The sequence below is a fragment of the Cylas formicarius genome, unplaced genomic scaffold (genome assembly GCF_029955315.1).
Source record: "Cylas formicarius isolate icCylForm1 unplaced genomic scaffold, icCylForm1.1 PGA_scaffold_2__14_contigs__length_35257938, whole genome shotgun sequence".
In the NCBI taxonomy this organism is placed as follows: domain Eukaryota; kingdom Metazoa; phylum Arthropoda; class Insecta; order Coleoptera; family Brentidae; genus Cylas; species Cylas formicarius.
Window position 1 is genome coordinate 7,175,408 of NW_026844319.1, and position 23,990 is coordinate 7,199,397.

General features: G+C 34.7%; 1 protein-coding gene across 3 annotated transcripts in view; it reads left to right on the forward strand.

Annotated features, from left to right (window-relative positions):
* LOC132698472 (uncharacterized) overlaps positions 1–23,990 on the forward strand; it is a 109,255-nt gene that overhangs the window by 64,844 nt on the left and 20,421 nt on the right. For all 3 annotated transcript variants that reach the window (XM_060664539.1, XM_060664537.1, XM_060664540.1), the window contains one exon: positions 22,217–22,378. In XM_060664539.1, the coding sequence (XP_060520522.1) occupies positions 22,223–22,378 (156 nt within the window). In that variant the 5' untranslated portion in view covers positions 22,217–22,222. The remainder of the gene's footprint in view (positions 1–22,216; positions 22,379–23,990) is intronic.

Consider the following 23,990-nt stretch of genomic DNA (forward strand, 5'->3'; position numbering starts at 1 on the left):
TTAGCGTCCATGGTCGCGAGCGCTTAAGGCCGAGGGCCCGTTTCTGGCCATGAGACCTAGAGGGTCGCCATTAAAATGCTTGACTGCCGCAATCCCAGTTAATTCTCTCAATGCAAAAAGAACTGCCTCCCGAGCCATTTACTCAGCTCGCTCTTCAGTATACCGGTGACGATCCCCAGAGATGCTCTAGACTATTTCGGACCCGTCCATGTACCGGACTAGCCTGTAAGGTACAATAATATTTTCTACCTTTGTACAGGTCGTCGTACTGTATTGTATGAAAGCATAAAGTAGCCTCAGTTCTGTCCCTCACCATACACAGGACATCTTGATTCGAGCCTGAGACAGATGCAGTTGTTGTTTTTCAGAACCTGTAATCTTAGGTCCGCTCTTCTCTCCTCGAGCCACACCATGTAGTGTAAGGGTGCAAGGGAGGGCCATTCATGGAGTTGCTGTGGTTTTCAAAGATCCGGACAAAATTAGGCAGCCCAGTCTTTGCACTTGTCCTAGAGCTGCCGTAATGCCGTCTTGTATTTTAATTTATTTATCATAGTGATGTAGCACAAAAGTACCACTTTCTGCACTGCACAAATAACTTTCGTCCGTTCTGCGCAAAAGGAATGGGCTATAGTCGACCAGCTAGAGAATATCGTACGGCTTTCGATAAAATGCGAGAAGCTGAGGCGTTTTGATTTATTTCGACCGTAAATTGCGGCAGCATCGGAGGCCTTGAATGTGGCGGTAATTAGTGATCGCGCGAGCGTGACACCCGAAGAAAATGAAAATGCTAATGCCACCGTACAAAAACTAGCCAGCCTTAACTGCGATGATTTCGTTTTCGCGCACGCTGCTGATGATCAGCAATGTCCTTCGGTGGTGTCCCGTTCGATCGTCTGCTTTTTACGATATCTCGACCACACGGAAGGCGGAAAATCTCAAATTCGGAATAGTATTTTTGCAACACTCGTTTCGCGAACAACAAGGGGGTCCTCAAGGCTGGAAGGTCCCGATCGTTGAGACGCAAATAATCAAACAAGTGCAGCCTTTCTTAGTTGTTATTTGCCATTGAGGCGCATTATGTTCACGCAGATTGGAAATATTGCGGAAAGCACTCGCTTTTCGGACGACTACACCCTGAAATTAGCTTGTAGAACAATAACGTGAACACAATCACTGAGTAACGCTCGGCCGTCAAATGTCAAAATACGACCGCTGAAATCATAGAAATCTAGTATATAAGAGCACAAAGCCGATCCAATCACGGAGATAGAGACATATAACGCCCGTGGGTTAAAAATAAACTCTAGGACTAAGGGATTATCAAACAAACATAGTTTAACATTCAGTCCTTTCAAGCCATAATCATTTTCTTCCTTTCCCGGAAGTGAACCTCATCAAATCCTAGAGGAAAGCTATGGGACCTGTAGCCCTATGGATTGTAAGATGGTTAAAGATATTTGCACCTGATAAAAAACACCCAATTAGTACCTTTAAATCAGAAATGACAATACCATAAATTTAGTAAGAGTAATAACTATGAAGATTAGTGCTAAACTATGCAATTTAAGTATCTAACTAGTTCTGAAAAAGAAAGTTCCAAAACTTGAAAAAACTATCTTGAATCTTGAAAGAACTGTATGTCAAATACCTAGTAAACACGCCCACTTATTCAAGGTGATTTGAACGCAAAGATCGGACAAACTCAAGAAGACGAAGATATCAAACATCTCTTCGGAAGATACGGCCTGGGTAACAGGAACAAAACTGGTCAAAAACTTATGTAGTTCTACATAGAAAATAACATGGTTATCACTCAGGACGTCGATACACATGGTCAATATAAATATCGCCAGAGACCAGATTATGAATGTACGACAAATTATAGAGAAAATAATAGAATATTGCAAAACTGCATACTTATGCTTTCTGGATTATAGCAAGGCATGTGATTGTGTCAATTAGTGGCAACTTTCGAATGTCCTGTCACACATTTGATTCTATTAAAAGAATTATATAACAATAATATAACACAAATCAAAGTAGATGAGAAGACCTCTGAACCTTTCAGTTTGTAACGTGGTGTAGGACAAGGTTGTGTTTTGTCGCCATTATTGTTTAATTATGTGGAGAATATATCATACAGAAACCCTTGGACGCTTGGAAAGGGGGAATCATCATAGATGGCAGAAGAATGGCATCTACAGCATTGAAGAAATACCTAACATCAACAAAAATGGCAATTTAAGTCAAGAAATTAGGATTAGCTCTCTTGCTAAAACGTCAATGACCAAACTTAAAAAAATTTGGAAAGACCGGCATATAACAACCTCAATAAAATGCAAATTACTCAACGCTCTCGTTTTTGCAATTGCTCTATATGCAGCCGAGTGCTGGACCTTAAAAATCAGACAGCCAAATTGGATGCGTTTGAGATGTGGGCGGTGGGTGGACCAGGTGAAGGAGTTTACAGGAAAATCGTTGCAAGCACGTCAGATAGAGATGAATAAAGAGACATTGATAACTGCACAAGATGAGGATTTCCCGAAAATCCGTAAAGAATTGTACTACAACTCCAAAGCATCAAGAACAAGAAACCAATTTTGCGTTCCACGGTACTCACAACTCTTTGCACTATTTCATCAACTCGATGTTTGTAAACAGTACTCAGATTACTTATTTTCAACATGATTCACACGACGATTCATAAATCTCAAGGTAGATAGCTCTCAAGTAATAGAAATTCAAATTCAAAAATTCGTGAAATTTTAAAGACAAAAGTTATTGAACCGGATTACCGTCAATTTGGGAATCAGTCATCCGAGACGGTGTTTATACTTCACCCCCACCCCTCAAACAATATATAAGTAGGTACAGATTAAAATACGAGCCAGTTTCGGTCAAGCTCTGAAGAAGCCAACAGGATGATTGGCGAAACGTCAGCAATTTCGACTAAGCAAAAACCGACGCAGGAGGAATCCAGACGTTTTGTAAAAAGCATTGTATAAATATGTTCATAGCTATCTAATTAATACAAAAATTTCATTATTAGATTATTAATCGCCAGTGAGAACAAACAATACAAAACAAAAATGTTAAAACAGAATCACCCACATATCGCTCAAATTTCAAGCCGCTAAAGCTAACCTCTGTATGTAAACCTGTAGCCAAAACTAAAATGGCCACTGCGCAAAACCTCCAACTGACAGCGATGTTGCCAATAGGTGCGAAGGTAATAAATATAAAAATTTTACTTTAGAACTGGCAACCAAAAAAGAGCTAACTGGAAATCTTCTAGCTTTTCACATAAATGTTACATGAAAAATGTTATTTTTAATGTAGACGGTTGCTTAAATAATAACTTGCATAAATATTTAAACTTTGCATGAAATAGGATATTTCATTTTTTTGGCAAGATTGCGGGTATATATTCCTATATTATTACGGACTTATATACAGTTCCGACACAGGCGCATATCATCGAAACTCTTACTCTTTCTCTCTTTGTGCCAGAGCAGTTTCTCTACCATAAATATCCGATCGCTCCCTAATCCGTGGTTAAAATGGCAAAAAAAATTTTTTTTTTCAAATTTATTAACGCCGAAATAGACAGGTTTTTGAGACACTATTTTAATTAATTTCAGAATATAGTTAATCTACATTAAACTTTAATTTGCCATTTTTTAAGGGTCTACTCGTTACTTTATGAGGATATGATAGTTCCTCAGATGACGAAGAACAAAAGATACAGTCTACTGAAAACAACCATCCGAACAGCGAAAAAAGCAACACATTTAACAACATTTAACAAGATGCAAATTTGCTCTCCTACCTATCCCTCAGGGTTCGCACTAGAATTGGGATCCCCAGAAGCATGTTTTGCTACCGCCGCATACTCAGAATTTCATGGGTGGCACCATGTGATAAATGAAACGGCCCTTGGCCATTGCTGCAGAACGCTCAGAAGTTCATGTAGTCAAGAACAACCCCTGTTTGAACTACTATATCAACGGGGCCATTGTATACAGTGCAGCTAGATTTAGGTCTCACAGCAACAAATGATGTCGCGTGGTCTATACATTTATCAAACATTGCCTGGAAAACGAATTCAGCTTTATTTTTGTTGTTGAATGAAAAATACCAGCTACTCCAACTCGCAGGGGAAAATAGAGATTCACCAATCCGCAGGACGCAGACGAATAACGTGGATGGAATTTACATGTATGGACTGAAATGACATCAACAGTACTGTTTACGTCCGCAATGAACAAAGTAATATGGACCAATGTGATAGAGGACCGGCACTTTATATACACAATGCCTAATTTTTATATTAAAATTAAATTCTATAGCAAAAATCAGAAGGTGTAAATTGACACAAACCCATTAAAAAAACTGCAATAGCATCAACAATGAAAGTGTTTAAGTATTTCTTGTGTCACTCTGTAGACCTTTTATGCATTGCCAAACGGAACATGAAAATTTTTGGGTGCCCAAATATTAAACGTTATTAAACGCGCTTTATTTAAAGTTAAATTTCTATTATTCAATTGAAGAAAAAGTTACCATAATTCAGTGGTATTATGCAGGAAATAGTATCTGAAATGTTTTCAGTTTATTTTCCTGCTAAAAAAATTAAACGTATTATTACCCAATTCGAGTCCAAAGGCGCCGTAATAAATAATTGCAAATGTTCAGCTGAAAATGTCGAGAATAAAGCAGAAGAAAGGCACAATGGAGATTTGAACAAAACAAAATGATTATTACGAGGATTCTTGGACAAGCTTTGAATAAACGTCAAACCATAGTCTTGCCGCACATTATAAAAACACAAATATTTTTTCTTTAAATACGAAAAGCACCAAGAGCTTTGGGAAGGCGAAGAAGAAAGAAGAGTAGCATTTTGTTTGGAAATGATGGAAAAAGAAAATAATATTTTTTCGCACATTCATACTCAACAACGATTCGAATGTTCAAAATTTTCGGTATTGGGAGTCAAGATAATGAATATCATTTTATTCATACTCGAAGCCAATATCCTCAAAAAAAAAATTGACCTGACCTCTCGCCGAACGACTTCTGTCCGTGGGGTCACTTGAGGTGTGTTTGTTATCTATGAAAATCTTAAATTTGAAAATCGTAACCAGTTACAACACGGTATTTCCTTAGAATGTGATAGGATACCACATTCACATTGTTAGAAATGAATTTTCTGATCGCTTAGGACCTAGGTCGCCAACCTGCCGATCGCGAGCTACCGTTAACTCGCGGAGACAATTCTGGTAGCTCTCACCACGATTTTAATTTTAAAAATACAAACTGCAAAAATCAGAGAAGCTTCAAAATTCCACAAAAAAATCTTTTTGTCATAGGTGTGTCATTAGCGGTAGCTCACTGTTGATTGCAAAATTAACAAAGTTGCTCAACACATGGAAGAGGTTGGCGACCACTGGCTTAGGATACTGTTTAACTATTAATGGAGAACTGTTTGAAGATTTACTTAAAAAATAAGCCTTATTTTAAATAATGTTTATTTTTAGCAAGGTTTTGTAGCCGTATTTTTAATATAATTATTAATTATTTTTATTAAAAGACTCGAGGGTTAAATTTATTGTCGTTCCTTGTTGCTTAAATCGTCCTTTAAATGAAATTCATTCCAAGAAAGCTTTAAGGACAAGGAGGTCTTATGAACCGTGTATGAGTTTGATCTTAAAAAACATAATGATATAACTACATACTTGGTTTATTTTGAATGTGTGAAACCAAATGTAAACCAACCTTGAGTGTCCAGCTTGACGTCATCAAGTTTAGGAAATAGCTTCATGGAAAATATTCGCTGGTATTTATTGTATTGACCTTTTGCACATCATTTTAAATGATTAACAGAAGATTGGCTTATTAATATTTATTCAAACTTGGCACATGAATTAAACATACCGACCCCTTCAAAAATTTTTATTTCAGCTTTGCTATAAATGTACAGGGAGCACCTAAAAATTTACATGGGATTTCCTGTATTCCTTTCGGCGGTGCATCACTCGGTATACGTTATGAGGACTTACTACTTACTACACGTATTTGATATAGATTTTATTTAAAAAAATTTTTCGTTTTGAAAATGAATATTCGAATGTTTTCGCCATTGCCCTATTGAAAATGTGTTATAACTTTTTAGGTTTGAAAACCTAAACGGGGTGAAGAATTGATAATTGTGATAATGAAAAAAAAAAGAAATTGCAAGTTAATTTTCACAACCCTGTATTTCCTATGTTATACAACAACATATTTTCAGGTATTTCTGATAGAGCAAAGCGTTGTTCAAGGAAATGTCCTAAAATTCACAAATTGGCCATGTACAGGCATACATGTCTTAACCCAAAATACATACTCTATAATTAAATTCCAGTGCCGTATATACCGAATTAAAAGTGTCCCACATTTTCTCCACATTATTTGCCTATTTGTCTATTTACTTGCAGATTTCTTTTTAGATTGTGCAACAAAATTTGATAGGATTTCGCACGAGAGTGTCCAAGATGAATCAGCTCCATAATCAGATCGCAATTTGGCTATGTTTATTTAGTATTCGTGGCAAAGGTTAATAACGAAAAGGGTCAAGTTGGGGTTCAATCAGAAGCAGTCCTCTTTCGTGTAATCCGTCAATTAGTGGACGGCGGTATACCGTGTGTGCAAGCGGAAACGAAACGAAGCAATTTGAAATAAGTTTCTTTTATTAAAAAAGAAGCCAAACAGTGCTTCCTTGGGGAAATAATATCTCTGAAAAAAAACACTCAAGTGAAGAAAAGGTAATTGAAACCAAATATAAAATTAAATTTTGATTTTTATATTAAAACATTATTATCTTATAGTTGTTTAATTTTCACCTACTTGCTGGATGTTTGTTTTCTGTTCATAATATAGCCCGATTTTCCGCCAAGTGGTTCGACCAAAAGTTCTGTATATATAGCGTGTTGCGCATGGTGCAGCCTATTTAAATCAGCTGTGTGAGAAATATGTGTCGAAGACGAAGGAACATTTTTTGAACTCTGCTGTTTTTAATTCTAAAAGTAAATAAATGAATTTGAAAAATATACAGTCCATTCAATATCAGTGAGACAAAACAGCGAAAATCGCAAACCCAAAAATAGTATTTGCCTTATTTTGCTCACTGCTTTATTTTGACAAAAGAAAAAGTCCGTTAAAAAGACCAAGAAATAATTAATACTTTTTTCTTCAAATTACTTCAATCTCTTTATCAGTCACATGGCAAAAAATCTTAAGTTGGTACATACGGCATGACACGGGACAATACTTTATTATATTGGTTCTATTCTACCTCGGAAACATTCGTTTCAGACGAAGTGAGTCTCGGTAATCCTTCGTGAAGATAAGACGGCGTCACTTTTTTAAAACTCCTTGTAAAAGCGAGGGGTTTGTACCCTGTAGTATATTATGCAACAAGTGCAGTTTATTTGGCACGAGCGGAGCAATGTTTAATAAACGAGTTACTTCAGAACTTTACCAAACGTGTTGCATACTATACTTTTTCTACTACTATTAGTTTTTGAGTAAATTTTTGCGAAATAACACGAAAGCATTTACTGACACGACCGTCAGAATTGACAAACGTCAAAATTCTAGCCATGAAAAACATCTCCGAAAACGTCCGATTGCTCCCAAACCCGTGCGGTAATATCCCGAAAATGTCCGAAGGGGCTCGGATCATGGGTCAAGAAACTCACGTGGTCAAGTGATGCTTCCCGCACGCTAGATCGGTGTATAATTCGGTATTTTACAGAAGAGAGTAGAAAAACACGTTCTTCTAATTATCTACTATCTAGTTATAAACTGATTTTTTTGGTTTTTTAAATTGGTTAGTGTGCCTATTTGAAAGCAACTAACAACATAAGTTTTTCAAAGAAATTTGCACACACTACTGCAACACTATTTGCAAAGTTTCTGGATCCGTCCTGCGTCGGTTGTGGATAAACCGAACTTGCTGATGTTTCGCCAATTATCCTGTTGACTACGTCAGAGTTCAACTGAAACTGGCTCTCATTCTAATCTGTATCTGCTTATATACTATTTGAGGGGGTGGTGCTAAAGAAGGAGGTCTGACTGATTCCGGATTCACGAAACAAAAGATGTCTTATAAACAATCTCAGCTGGCTTTGATTTTCAGATTCAAGGTAAAACAGTAAATTTGGCCATTTCAGTTAGTTACCGTTTGTATTTTAAATGCCTTGTATCGTAATGAGATGATGAAAACGGGATATTAATACTCAGATAACCGAAAAGGATATCATTTTTAAAATATGGGCTAAAATGATTTTTTTTAATGGGACACTCCAAATATATATTTTTTAAATTGTACTATAATTTTTTAAATAAATATGTATTTTAACAATTTAGAAAATACAAACTACAGAATACAAAAAATAGTGAACATGTTTCCATAGTGGTTACATACGTTTTTTTAAAAAATAATTTAACATAGGCTATAAAAATGCTAAATAAAAAACTATAAAATAAATAAACTGCAGCAATAATGTAATATGCATTACTTGTTTTAAAAATATGTTGTATAATTTTGAGGAAACAAATCAACAAGTGTAGAAAGAAGTATAAATATTTAGATTTATACTTATTTTTTAAAATATTCCCCAGCTATTACCGTTTTTCATTTGGCTTGTATATCAAACTTACATGTTTTACAAAATCTGGATACGCCACTGAATTCTGAATTTTGGATTTTACTTTCTAAACCAATTATGCCAGTAAGTAGTTGTTGTAATAACTGTATGTATAAATATGGAATAAAATTATTATAGAAAACAAGTATATTTTTTAAAATGCCAAATAATATGTTTATTGCTACGTACAAAACTTGCTGTTGACTTCTTAAAAGCTTAACTGACGTTTTGTAAAGAGTATTACAGTGGTCTGTGGAAGTTTCTTTGAAAAAAATGTTTATTTAAAACATGTACTAAGCCATTTTCTTGATATTTTTGAACGTATAAAAAGCGCAATTAAAATTTTACTATGTGAAGATTACGTTTTCATAAACTCATTAGGATGCGGTGTACTTAAAATGCAAAGGATAACCGAATTCGCAAAAATTTCTGTTTTACTCATCAGAACATCAGTATTCTAAAAATGGCATCCGAAAATTATGCAAATAATATATTCGACAGGTTTCAACAAAATAAGAATTTTTTGACTCACCTTATATGTATATAAACTTTGCGTGTTTTCCCATTCTTCGTTTCAGAGCCATAGAATTGCTTTCGTTTATTTTCGCTGGTACACACTGTATACGCGTAACTAAGCTATCGCGGCCACTCTCCCCTAAAATTTAAAGTGGTCCCGTTTAAAAATAGTCTAGGTTATTTTTAGGCTTCCGCTCTGGGCAACGTACGCCTATTGCCTCGGAGTACAAAGTAAAGTCTGTTCATAGATATAAGAACTGGCTAACTGATACGAATTAAGGAAAGACCCGGGCAAACTGTAAGAATGAAATATGGCCTAGCAGATCCATACTTTCCTTAGAATTTAATTATTTGGGGTTTTGTTAGGAAAGATACTAAACAATATTTATTTATTTCTGTATGTATTTATGTTTAAATATAAAATAAAATTACAAATTATTTTTATTACCTACTTAAATTACTTACAATTATTCACATTATATATCAGTATCACTATCGCTATCATCTCCTGTTCTAATTGTTATTTGTTCTATATTATATGTAATTTGGATATATGATTGTTCTGCTTTTTCTATATGTTTAACAGAATTTTCCCAACTTTGTGGAGGGATGTTAAAAACTTCGGTTTCTATAAGTTAACACGGGGAAAATCATTGTTACGACGAATGGCACATTTCAGTTAGTGCCAAACATGTTCAATGGGATTAAATATACAGTGGTAAGGTGGAAGGAAGCCTTAAAACTGTATGCCCTTGATTTTTTGCATATTTATCGCAGACATATTCGTTTTGTAGGTTCAAGGTTTGTAGAACCTCAGTTAATTGCTTTATGGTATAATTTTCGTGAAAATAAATGTCGTTATTATACATGTAGTTTTGGATTGTTGCTTTTATGTCAGATGAGGAAGGGGTTTTAGACGACTGTCTAATGTGATAACTTACATTTTCCATTACAGTGAGCTATAAGGAGGAATGTTTGGAACTAGTTTGTTTTTAAACCAACTTTCAAATAAATCAGCGGTGGTGTGTTCATGGTAATCCAGAGAAGAATCTTTAATATTTTTCGCAGACAGAGAAAGTCCATTTAGAATCCAACCATCTTTAGAGCCAGCATGCAAAATAGTTATTCTTTTACCCCTTTTTGACGGCGCGTTTGTTTTACACTTATGAGTTGAGTCAACCCAACCCTTTTTGGGAGTATCATAAGTGTCGAACCAGGTTTTATCCAACTAAATAATTGGCCTTTGTTGTTCTCTGTAAATCTTAATCTTTTCTAGATATTCCAGTCGCCATTTCCGAATTCTAAAAGATTCCACTAAAACTTGATTTTTGTCAATTTTTTTTAATCTAAAACCCATGTATTGAATACACTTCCATAAGGTAGTGCCACATTTAACACCGGTTTCATCTTTTTCAACCTAACTAATTAAGATATCTAATGTAGGTACGCTTTGTACATTCGAGAAAATGTCAGCATCGCTTCTTTTTTTCCTCGTTGTAATTTTCATCAATGTGGCCGTTTATTCTAAAGATGCTTGCTTGCTGGCACCGCGTTCAATGAGAGTCGAATAAAAATTGTTTATAACTTCCTTAGTCACAATAGAATAGTGTTTTCTACATTTGGGCGGGAGCATCTCCTGAGATACACTAGACTCGCACATATTTTGCATAATTCGCACACGATTCAACACACGCTGTATTACACACGAAATAAGAATGATTACTAATAAACTTAAACTAAGTAGTATACCAAACCAAAGAATATTAAACACAGGAAGGTATAAAATTATTTTCTATTACGGACCAGAATTTTACCTGAATTTAAATTCCGAAACTTTAGAATCTTGTTGCATTGTATGTTAATGACCACCCTTGGATAATGCCATTCAAAAGCAATTGGTCACTTTCTTATATCTATGAACAGACCATACCATTCTTCTTATGCTCTGTCCCAGGAATAATTATTATTAGAGTCCTTATTTGCCAATTGGTCGCTAATAGAAATTAAATCAACCCATAATCTTGAGTCGAATCTGCGCGGAGATAAAATGTGGCGTACCTAAACGTATCGAATAAATTTGTTTCGCGCGAAAAGCGGCGTAATTGTTCGTCTGACAAATATTTCTCCTTGAATGCCTGGCGTTTGTTTAGTCGGGAGTCGACGGTGTTAGATTCGCGACCAAAACAGAACCAACGTCGGTAATAAAAATCCAGAAATCGTTAATCACGGTTTATGTACCACACCTGACTTCAGTGGGCAACCTCTTGACTTAGCTCAAATCTTTTTCGGAAAAGTGTAGAGTAATAAAACCTCATTAAGTAGGTGTATAAAGGGACTACCGACAGAGCCAAGCCAAACTTAAGCCATTTTGGGCCAATTTATGGGTTTGCTTATTTTGTTATACAATTTAGGCATTAAACATTGTACAGAAATTAAGTTATAGAATATCATTCAGTCATTGCCCTTGACGTTGTTATTAATAATCCCACATTTTCTCCTCTTCTTTAGTGACCTACCAGACAGCCAGTTGCTCAATGGTTAATCAAACGCACAATTACACTATGCTTTTGTTCTTCTTCAGCGGCATTTGCCATATACAGGGTGTCACACAACATGACTGTCATAGCTTGGGAGTGTGTTGCTGAGACCATTTCAAGTTTGAAATTTTAAAGACCATTTGAAAAGAAAGCCCTTTATTGAATTAGTTACCCCAGTATTTACGTTCGGCTGTTAATAACATTATTAAAAATTGCAAAGTGTCTGTGAATCGGATGTAAGGGGTGTTTTTTTTTCGATGTATAGAACTTTAAGTTGCAATAAAACAACGATGGATTATTCGATTGACATGAATTTAATTTATGCGAAAGATAATCTTGTGGCATTACATTTTAAATATGATTTCTGGCATATGACCGCCACGGCTGGCGCGGATGTAGTCCAATTTGGACGTCCAATTTTTGATGACTTTTTCCAACATTTGTGGCCGTATATCGGCAATAACACGGCGAATGTTGTCTTCCAAATGGTCCAGCGTTTGTGGCTTATCCGCATAGACCAATGACTTTACATAACCAAACAGAAAGTACTCTAGCGGTGTTAAATGACAAAATCTTGGAGGCCAATGCACAGGTCCAAAACGTGAAATTAGGTGTCTTTCAATAAATCGATTGTGGCACGAGCTCTGTGACATGTTGCGCCGTGTTGTTGAAACCTACATCTCCTGGACATCATGGTTATTTAATTCAGGAATGAAGGAGTAAGTAATCATAGCTCTATACCGATCACCATTGACTGTAACGTTCTGGCCATCATCGTTTTTGAAGAAGTACGGACCAATGATTCCACCAGCCCATAAAGCGCACCGAACAGTCAGTTTTTCTGAATGTAACGGTGTTTCGACATACACTTGAGGATTAGCTTCGCTCCAAATGCGGCAGTTTTGTTCGTTGATGTAGCCATTCAACTAAGAACCATCGCTAAACAAAATTCGCATATGAAAATCGGGAACAACGGCAATCTTGTTTGGGGCCATTCGACGAATCTACGCCTTACTTGATGATCGTTTGGCTTCAATTCTTGCACGAATTGGATTTTGTAAGCACGTAAACCAAGATCCTTCCGCAAAATCACAGATCCAATTCCTGGGCTCGATGGCGGATGGACTCATTCGGGTCTTCCTCAATGCTACACTCTACAGCAGCAACAGCTTCTTCTGTACGCACCGTACGGCGTCTCTGTGGATGCGAGTTATCAATAAGAGTAAACCTGGTGTGAAAACGTTCCATGGTTAATCGAATTAACTGCTCTAATGGACGATTTTGTCTAAGATAAAATGGACGTAGTGCGCGATATGTATTCCGCACAGAACCATTATTTTCGAAATAAAATTGCACTATTTGCAAGCGTTGTTCAGGCGTGAAAAACTGAGCTGTTAAATCGGTCGCCATCTTGAACAGTAATGCCAACTTAAAGTTCTATACACCGAAAAAAAACACCCTTTATTTTGACAGTAAACATCAACATCAAACATCAATAATTTTTTTATTGAAGGATACGGCGACATTTAGTTTGTTTATGGATTGTGTAATAGAAACAGAGAGTGCCGTGTTGAACTGGTTTTAGCAATGACAATCGATGTTTGAGGGAAAAAGGCTAGTTTTGAATCTTCAACAGGAACTTGCTCAATACGACTGATGCTCAACCTTTTACTAGTGTCCAAAGAATAGGTAATAGACTTAACGTATCGCGGATGAGAGTTTGGAGAACTTTACACAATTTTGCTTTGTACTCGTACCATATCTTACCTGTACAAGCTTTAAAACCGACTACGCTTCAAGACTTGAATTTAGTATCCGTAGATTGAGAAATCAAAGAAATTATCGGATAATATTATTTAGTCATGAAGCCTCATTCGCTCGAAACGGCATCTCACGACAAACTCGGGAATCCCATTTTCAAAATATGTTTTCGGTGTGGCGCCTTATTGGTCCGTTTATAATTGAGGAACGTCTCACGGCCATTTACGTTTCACTGAAAATGACCGTTCAATATTGATGGATGATGTTCCTCTTAATGTAAGGTAATGAATGTGGATTCAACACGATAGCACACCTCTTCAATCTGGACTACAAGTAACAGCATTTTTTAAACAATATTATACAAAGCGGTGGATTGAAATAGATTCAGTAGTTACTTGGCCAGCAAGGTCACCTGACGTCATCTCTTCAATTACTTCCAGAATAGAATAGTCTTCAAAAACACTAGTCTTCTTTTAAAAAACCCTCTTCACTTCCAATATGAACAATTCTTAGGCTCTTATAATCCAGTCAGAGCAGTTGTGTAGTTACATCACGTATAGTGCGACACAGTCAAAAATGAACCGTATATCTTAGCTAAAAAATGTTGATCTTGTCGCGGCTTTTCATACGGATTCCAAAACTGACAAAAAAAATAAAAGTCTATTTGTTAATATGGATAATAGGGATAAAAAATAATGTTATTCAAATTGAAATTCAAACTTCTTTATCCATATAGAAAAAGAAGGTTGAAATACAATACAATTTTAAAATGAAAGCTAATAAAAACTAAAGATTTCAATTACACCTCCATTAAAATGCATAGGACACTAAATGTCAAGATTCAAGATAAGCCGAGTTTTGGGTGGAAACGTTTTCTTTTTTAGTATTTTTAAACTCATTATATCTTAAAGTAAATATGCATTTCCTTGTTTATCAGTGTTGTTTGCAATAAACCAATCTAAGAATTTTTTTTCATTTTTTGTGTAAGACGATCCACTCGACAGTCTGAGTACACCAAGGTCGTATCATCTGCAAAAAGAACTACTTCACTATTCTACTTACTGTAAGTAAAAGAACTGATCTCAAAGTCGATCCCTGTGGAACCCCAAACGCGACGCTCTGCTGAGACGTAAAAAAAAAATAAATAAAAATAGCTTGCATTATACAAGTGATTGGAATAACACTAATAGAATTGAAATATACCACTTTTACAGACAATAATAAAACTACAATACTGGTTTAAATTTACGACGCTCTTAACTGGCAAAATGTGACCTACTTTGTTTGCTGGGAAATTATCATATATTAATTGAGGGACACGCACATATCCCAAATATGAAGCTTTTGAATTTTGCCTGGAATATTCCGAACGTGGATAACCCTTTACACGAACACATGCGATTATTTTTTTGCAATAAATGCTCCTTGCAGTTACAGTTATTTATTACGCCAATAACATAACTGTGTAGTTTCACCTAGCCGCAACTGTTTATGTCCGACTTTTTATTAATTTATTCGATCGGTGCATAAAAGTGTTAAGTAATTGTTGCTATTACCAACGATATGTTTATTTATTTATTTAATAATTACGCCGCGATATTGCGTTTTGTTCTACATTTCGCGCGTATCAAACGGTTTATGTCAATGGCGTTTTTCTTTATGCTGCTAAATTTTCCCGTTATTAACTGCAAACGTTGATTACTGCGGTAGCGTATGAAATGTTAAACGACTGTTTAAAGTAAGCTAATCGGAAAATAGCCATAGTATTTTATATCGCTGTTGCTTTAATTGCAAATAAATAACAGTTATTGACTTACACCCCGCTGATAAAATTCGGCATTTAGTGTCGAAGACTTTTTTGTAATATATCTGAGATAATGGAAACCCACAGCTTTTTCTTAATATTTCTTCATAAATTTGACCGTCACAAAATGTGTCCCCGATAAACATTTTCCAGTAAAGATTAGAAAATTTCATTTCAAATTGTCGGATTTTAATATATTTGAAATAATGTTGAGAATTTCTCGAATAGGGAAGAAAAGAAGAAAGAAAAGAAAAAGAAGAAAAAGAAGAAACGAGGAATTTTAGAGTCGTGCAATATTCATGTCCCTCATTTAGTTCCACCTCTCTCAAACAGCGTAAAAGCAGATACAGAGTGGAAAGCAAATCAGGTTCAGTTAAGCCCCTATCAGTAGGATTGGCGAAATATCAGCAAGTTGGATTCATTAATAACCGACGTAGGAGGAATTCATTAGATTTGTAAATGGAATTACAGTAGCATGTGAAAGTTTCCTAAAACAATGGGCAAATGGGCCCAAAACGAGTTTGCCGTTATTAACGATTTTCATAAGCGAATTTTGTTTAGCGATGAAGCGCACTTCGTGTTGAATTCCTACGTCAACAAACAAAACTGCTGCATTTGGGCCGAAGCTAATCCTCAACTGTATGTCGAAACACTGTTTCATCCAGAAAAACCGACTGTTTGGTGCGCTTTATAGACTGATGGAATCATTGGTCCGTATTTATTCAAAAACGATGATGGCCAGAACGTTACAGTCAATGGTGATCGGTATAGTGCTATGATTACTAACTCTTTCATTTCTGAATTGAATAACCATGATGTCAACAAGACGGCGCAACATGTCACAGAGCTCGTGCCACAATCGATTTATTTAAAGACACGTTTGGTGACCGCCTAATTTCACGTTTTGGACCTGTGAATTGGCCTCCAAGATCTTATGATTTAACACTGCTAGACTACTTTCTGTGGGGCTATGTAAAGTCACTGGTCTATGCGGATAAGCCACAAACGCTTGACCATTTGGAAGACAACATTCGCCGTGTTATTGCCAATATACGGCCACAGATGTTGGAAAAAGTCATCGAAAATTGAACGTCCAGATTGGACTACATTCGCGCCAGCCGTGACGGTCATATGCCAGAAATCATATTTAAAATGTAATGCCACAAGATTATCTTTCGGATAAATAAAATTCATGTCAATCGAATAAACCATCGTTGTTTTATTGCAACTTAAAGTTCTATACATCGAAAAAAAACACCCCTTATAAAGGAATACATTACTGTCAGTTAGTAAGACGCCCAAATATTTCTAAACTCATGACAATGTGACGAAGTTTAGACTCATTTTTCTCTATTATTATTATTATTATCATTCAGTGAGATGAATTTGAAGAAAGTGATGAATTGAGATGTTTTCGAGAAAGTAGGAGTATTAACAAGTATGACTAACTAGCAGTTTAAGCATTTTAAGGTTGTTTACTATTTAAAGGTGTACGGAAACCTTAACAAAAGAACAATAAGCTGCACAGGATAGAGGATGCTCCTTTTTAAACAATTAGACAAAAATTTGTTCAAACTTTGTCAAAATAGCAGCATAGGAAAATATGACGTTTTAATACTTTCTATTCTTCGTTAAAAGTTGCCAAAGTAGCATTAAAATTTTGACAATAATCTTATATGCCAAAATATACCGTGGGGCCGATTTACTTTAAATTATACAGGACAATGCAAATGGATGTGCTCTGTATAAACGTGGCAACATCTTGCTTAGACCAAAAATTGAGTCATTTTCTTTCCTAGAATTTTAAAATTAATGAATATGGAGGGTGTGCTATTTAAAAAACTCAATAAACCGTGTTCCTATAACTATAGTACAAACTCGTATTTTTGACCTTCCCTGTATGTTCCATCTAAAATGATATACCAAAAAAGATTGTTCGTATCCTTGCAGGAACAGCCTGGAAAAGTTAGACTTTCTGAATTCTAATTGAAGCAAGGAACTATTAAGATTTCCTCAGTGGTGGTTGAAAAAGCTAGGAAATTATTTTTTATTTCGATAATAGTAAGTATAGGGAAACCTGAACAAAATCTGTTTTGTTTCTGAAGTAGAATCTAAAAATGAAATGATATCTAGGGGGCCGCCATTTAAACTAAGCATGATGTTGCCACATCTATACGGAAGTGACAACAAATAGTATATTATGCAACAAGTGTGGTAAATGGCATTTGAGTCACGACTTTATTTGGGACGAGGGGAACACGGCGAAACGAGTGTTTATGTCTGTAATTGAGTATAGAATCTATTTTTTTCAATTCTCGTCTCTGAAAACGTCATTAATCACGATCGTCAGTCGCTGATGATTTCAGCCACCGATGATATTTTGGCATTTGCCAGAAACCAATGGTTGTAGAAAAAATATCGCCTTCAGTGAAAAATTATCCGCCTTCAGTTACTCGTTTATTAAAGTCTGGCTTATGCCAAATCACACTCGTGGCTGAAAAGGCATTTATCAAACTTGTTGCATATTATAATATTTCCTATTGTCTCGTATATCTATCCAGTCATAACGTTTATAATAACCTAACTTTTGTCTGTTTTTTTCTAAATATCTGTATCTAATCTAATCGAAATCTATATCTAAATAGTTTATTGTGTTCAGCCATTACCCTCTATCAGTTTTATTAAGGTTTTCAAGGTTTAAGGATTTTAGTATTTTAAGGCATATCTTTGTTCAAGTTTCAGTAATTAGTTTTAGTGTTAACTGTTTTTTTTTTATAAATAGAAATCGAGAAATAACTATATTTCCAATTTTGGTTTAGCAAACCACTAGAAACGAATTCTGCAATTCAACAAAGTTATGATTGAACTGTGTACTCAAGACGGTATAGGTAAAATTATTGATCAATTAATTAATTGGTCGTATCGTTCTTTATTTTTGGAAAAAGAAGTAATTAATCAAATTTCCAATTTTGGCTTTTTAAACATTTACCCAGATAAACGTATTTTCAAGATAGAAATTACCTGCAGCTAAATCATTAATTTAAATTTAAACTAAATATACAATTGCATAGCATTAATAAAAATAATGTGTAGGTAATGAGCAGCGAATGACGCGATGTTAATAAAGATACCCAGACCAAACACCGTCTCGGATGACTGATTCTCATATTGGTGACAGGTCACCTAACAATCTTAACCGCGGGTCAGGTCTTTACCTGCCAATTATCCTGTTGGCTTCTTCAAAGCTTGACTGAAACTGCTTCGTATTTCACTCTGTACCTGCTTTTATAGCGTTGAGGGGCATAAACGCCGTCTCGGATGACTGATTCCCATATTGGTGACAGTTAGAGTCGCGGTTAAGATTGTTAGGTGACTCAGGTCCCTACCTGTCACCAATATGTGAATCAGTCATCCGAGATGGCCTTTATGCCCCTCATTTAGCTCCGCCCCCCTCAAACAACATAAAAGCAGGTACAGAGTAAATTGCGAAGCAGTTTCAGTCAAGCTCTGAAGAAGCCAACAGGATAATTTGCGAAACGTTAGATAGTTCGACTCAACAAAAACTGACTCAGGAGGAATCCAGAGCTTTTATAAAAAGTAATACAGTAGCCTGTGGAAGTTTCTTTGAGAAAAGGTTTAACATATAAATAAATAAGTTTAAAACTTAATAAATAAGTTTAAAACTTGCAAACAATGGCTTACTTTCTAGGTGCTGAGACATTTTGATTCGTACTGACTCTATCAATGAAATACACATTTTACACACATTATTTCAAGTTATTAATTTTGAATATCAGATTGATTGTAAAATAAGTGGTATCATTTCTTCTAAAACGCCTGTTGTTGGGAACAACATTGTATTGGAACATTATCACTCGAAATAGACGCTCCCTTAATGCTATTTTGTGATGATTGCCAAATGTCCATTTTGGTGCCATGAATTCATAATTTACACTTTATACATAATTGCACTTTCTACATTTTAATTGTATCTTCTTCGTCCAAAATATTCAATATCACTTCCTTAAAAATGAAATCTGATATGTTCAAATCTGTATGCTTTGTAGTAAATTATATAATAATTATTATAATTGTATTATTAATATAATGTCTCTTTGCATCTGTATTCGGTAAAGAATTTGTTTCTACCCATGGTTTAGGTGAATTATTTTGTGAGTTGCCTTCGTTTTTTAGGGTCATTTTTTTAGGAATTAGAGGAAAAAGCAAATTAATTTTAATGAGTCAATAGATTTTTCTTTTCTAAATTTATTTGCATTTCTTTTTTTTTGTAAGTAGGTCTCTGAGTGATCAGTGATAACAATACGTAAATTATACAGTTCTCTTTTTTTGTAAGGTTGTTAATGTAGGTAGTTTTTTCATCGATTTCATTAATTTCCTGGGAGTGTAGGTATATTTTGTAAGTCCAGGATGGTGTGAGTCATCTCATATCAAATAGGTAATAGCCATAGTTAACATTTTTTTTATATTCAAAAATTAATTAGAATTAGCTTACTCTTAATTAAAATTGGGATGAGCCTGCCAAAGCTTTAACTGATTTTATATGACCCTGGGGTCGAATAAATCCAACAAATGTCTTTCTCCACGCAATTTATTTTTAGTGTTTTTTAGTTTTTTAGACACTTCTCAAATCGACCTCGAGAAATCTACCTGTTTCTGTTTCTCCACACAGAATAAGAGGTATTTTTTTCTCCTAAAGTTCAGGTTGATTTGCAATGCAAGTTTTCACTTCACCACAAGAGGTTACGTTATTGTCGGACTTTTATTGAATTTATGGATATTTTGAAAACTTTTCTAAGAATATTTACTCGGTTGTGTTTGAAAATCTGTTTTGGATAGATATCTTAATGAAATTTGGCACAGATATGCTATGTATGAAGAAGCATTTTGTAGTGTAGCGGGCGTACGGTATTTCACCTGTTTTGGCAGATATTGATGGTAAGCCACTGATTTCTCTTAAAATAAGAATTATTCTAACTCCTCTAAATTCTACCACTGCACCACTGGGGTTTTCATTGACCCAAATATGGTCATCGTGGAAATTTCTGTTTGCATTTCTGGAAAAGTTAGCTTTATCTGCAAATAGTATTTTGTGATCAAACAAAAGATAATGCGCAATGTTGTCCAAAAACCATTGACAAAAATTAACACGCAAGGAAAAATCTCTTATCACTAACGCTTGGATTCGCTGAATATGATATGGGTACAATAAAAAATAGTGCAAAATTTTCCAACCCAAGACGTGCGAGATATTCAGATTATTTCCAGTTTTTCTCGTACTAAGTTCAGGATTTTCATCAATATACTTCAAAACTGCTTCTTCAATTTGTGGAATTCTTACAGTTCCTTTCAAATCATTATTTGCCGTCAAAGTAGCTGTTTTAGTCAACCATTTATGTACATTTGACAATGTTCGCCTATCTGGTATGACTATTAGGAAAGTCCTCTTGAGATAATCGCCTAGCTTCCGGCTCACTGCCATCAGCCAAACCATACTTAAAATGCATATTTGCCAACTCCTCATTAGTAAACTCGACCATTCTGTTTTAAAATAACCATGCTCGGATATTTTAAACACCAAAGATGCGGAGAACTGAATTTAAAAACTGATATTAAACATCTACCAAATAACCGCCTTCACAACAGATTTAATAATTCTTACAGACACAGCCTACTAAAATGATAAGAAATATTTATAATGATTTAAAAAATTCACCTCAGAGTTTACGTAATTCGTATTCTTACTTCTATTTTTTGTTTGCATTTTAATAAAACAGATAGACGATTACTTGAGTATCTATATTGTATGACCGTGCAGAGAAGTGGCTTTTATTTTTTTAATGGAAACCCATATATCAGATTGAAAAAAATCAAGAAATTAAATATCTTTGGAAATGATTGGAGATTGTAAAAATAATTTTTATTTCAAGAAAAATCATCAAAATAGACAGATGAAATTCCGTACGACCCCCCTGGTATATTTGAAAAAAGTTAAAGCACTAAATAATGCCTCTTGATACATAGTACATGTGTGCTAAATTTTATTAAAATATCTAAAGTGGTATTACAGATATTAAAAAATATATTTTATTTTTGTCACCCTCTATTTCAAAAGTTAGGACATATATGAAGTTTTCTTTTAAAACTAACCAACCATGGCAAACTCAACGCTAAAAGGAAATTTTGTGGAAATATTTCCCATTCTCTTTGCCAGCGTTCGATTAGGTATAATTACATTTTAAGTAATCCTTCGTTTAATTACAATTTCTTCTAAATAAATCCCGTTATTCGATTGTACTTACTTTTTTCTTTTTCTTGTCTCGTGAAATACTCTTTAAATAGAAAACAAAACCCAAAAATTATTACAAACTCAAACCAAATCTTTCAATAAAAGAGGCAATCTTACATAAAAGTCGGTTAAGTGGGTCAACGTCTATATCACGATCTATTCCAATCTCGTCAAAGTATCGGATCCCAACGAGATCGTAAAAAAGCACAAACGTAAAAAAAACACAAAGGAAGAAAGTCAAGTTCACGGTCGCACCAGAGTCGGGTTGGCTGTTTTCAAATCGTATGCGTGGACAAAGATTTTTTGGTGTGGATGACCGGCTCAGAACTAATAGTTGCGTTTTGACATTAGTGATTAAATTAATTATTTTTACTCAACAGTTTTTATGTAATTTTGATCTCAATTGTTCTAAAGATGAAAACTTGGATGTTTTGTATTTGAGGAAGGTTCAGTTTTCCGAAAGGCAAAGTCTATTTAGCGATGTTTTTTATCATTTTATTGATTATATAAGTGGTTTCAGCAAAAAAAATCTTACATATTATTTTCAAAAGTAATGGTTCCGAACGAATTTTTATTTTTAATTTTTATTTTCGTATTTTAGGGCGGGATGAGCCTGGCTTGCAAGAAACTCTGGACAGCACTGCAGATCTTATGGAGCGTACTCTACGTGGTTTGCGGAGCGTGTCAATTGATGGTGGCCATATTTTTTCTCATATCCGTTAGCGAACTGAGACTCTACACCGTCCTATTTGCCGGATCATGGGTAACTGATGATTAATGTTTGCTAGAACTGCGAATTGCCAATGGAAAACCCTAAATTATCCCTGATTAGCATCCACTTTGGAAAGCTCCATTGTTCTAGATTGTTCCTCTAATTAACATTAAAATATCGGCAATATATATTACCTAATAGAAGATTTTCCTACCCTTTTTTTTAGAAAAGTAATTTTTAAATGATCTTCTTTAAAAGGTTCTGGAAACTCTTCATTTAAATAGTAGTGTTTCAATGAGATGAAATGAAGGAATAAAAAAAATCTTGATCCGTTCACTGCAAAGATTGCACCCATTTGTGTATAAAAGGCTGCTGTTTCCTTGTATAACTCAAATGAAAGTTTATTCCATAGGTAAACCAGTAGTTTTATTTAATCAAAAATCCAGATTTAAACATAATTTTAATGTAAAAGGTGAGTTAACCATAGAGTTCATTATCACATTGGTTTCAAAAGTTATGAGAAAATGGTAATTACATTAGTTATAACGATTGTTAGGAAGGTGTACCGGGTGGTCCAAAAATGTGTGACGAATAAAACATAATTTTTTTTTCAACCTTCAAATTAAATTAATTAATTCTTCCTCCTGATTTCCAACTACAGTTGTTGTTTTTCTCTTAATACTTTTCGTCTCCTCAAATTGACGAACAATATGCTTTATGGTGATTCTTAAAGGTTGTGAGATATTTTCTTTGTTTGAATAAAAAAGGCAAAGTGCTTAATGTTTTTGATCGTCCGAATAACCCACATTAAAATGAAAATATTTTGTTTTCCAAGGCAATAATGGTGATCATTACTTTCTATTTATAATTCTTAAATCGCGTTAAAAAGGAACATTTAAGTAGGTGTTAATTTCTTATGCCTTTGCGGCGCTCATTTGTTTTTATTGGTACAGTCAGAAGATAGTAGAGAAAAAATCATACCACTTTCGTATACAGTTTTTGCCTATCTAAATTAATAAATCTCTGTAGATGGGTGTCAAAATAAGGTAGGTGCAACTGTAAAAATGTTACAAACGTATAACAGAAACCAATAGGAAACCATTGTACAAAATATGAAATTGAAAATTTGGTCTAGTTTCCCTGAACTTTTTTGTTGTTTGTTTGTTAAGCTTAGCTCGAAACTGATTGATATTTTTATTAAATGATTCAAGTAGTTTAATTTTCGGTCCGGATAGCAATTTTCCGGACGACATAGGAAGTAACAGGCAGTTTTTTCTACATGTTTTGACTTGCGTATTTTTCGTGACACGAGATAGGAAATGAAGCGAACAAAAAGCAACGTAAAATTCTTCACGTAGGGTATTTAAGAGAGTTGCAAAGGTATTCATGACATTTACTGATATATTCTTTCCACAATGCTGTGCAATTTTATTATTAATTGTTATTAACGAATGTTCCACATTCAAATTAACGCATATACTTACACAATGTTCCGGTATGTAACTTTAAATGTTAGTCAATTAGATTCAATTGCACAAATAATTGCACTGATACGTATAGTACTTGTATTTGATTAAAATAATAAGAATAGTTTGCCTTGCGCATTCACCGTCTATTAAGTTAAGAGGAAATTTTCGTCAGATTAGTGGCTACAATTATTTTA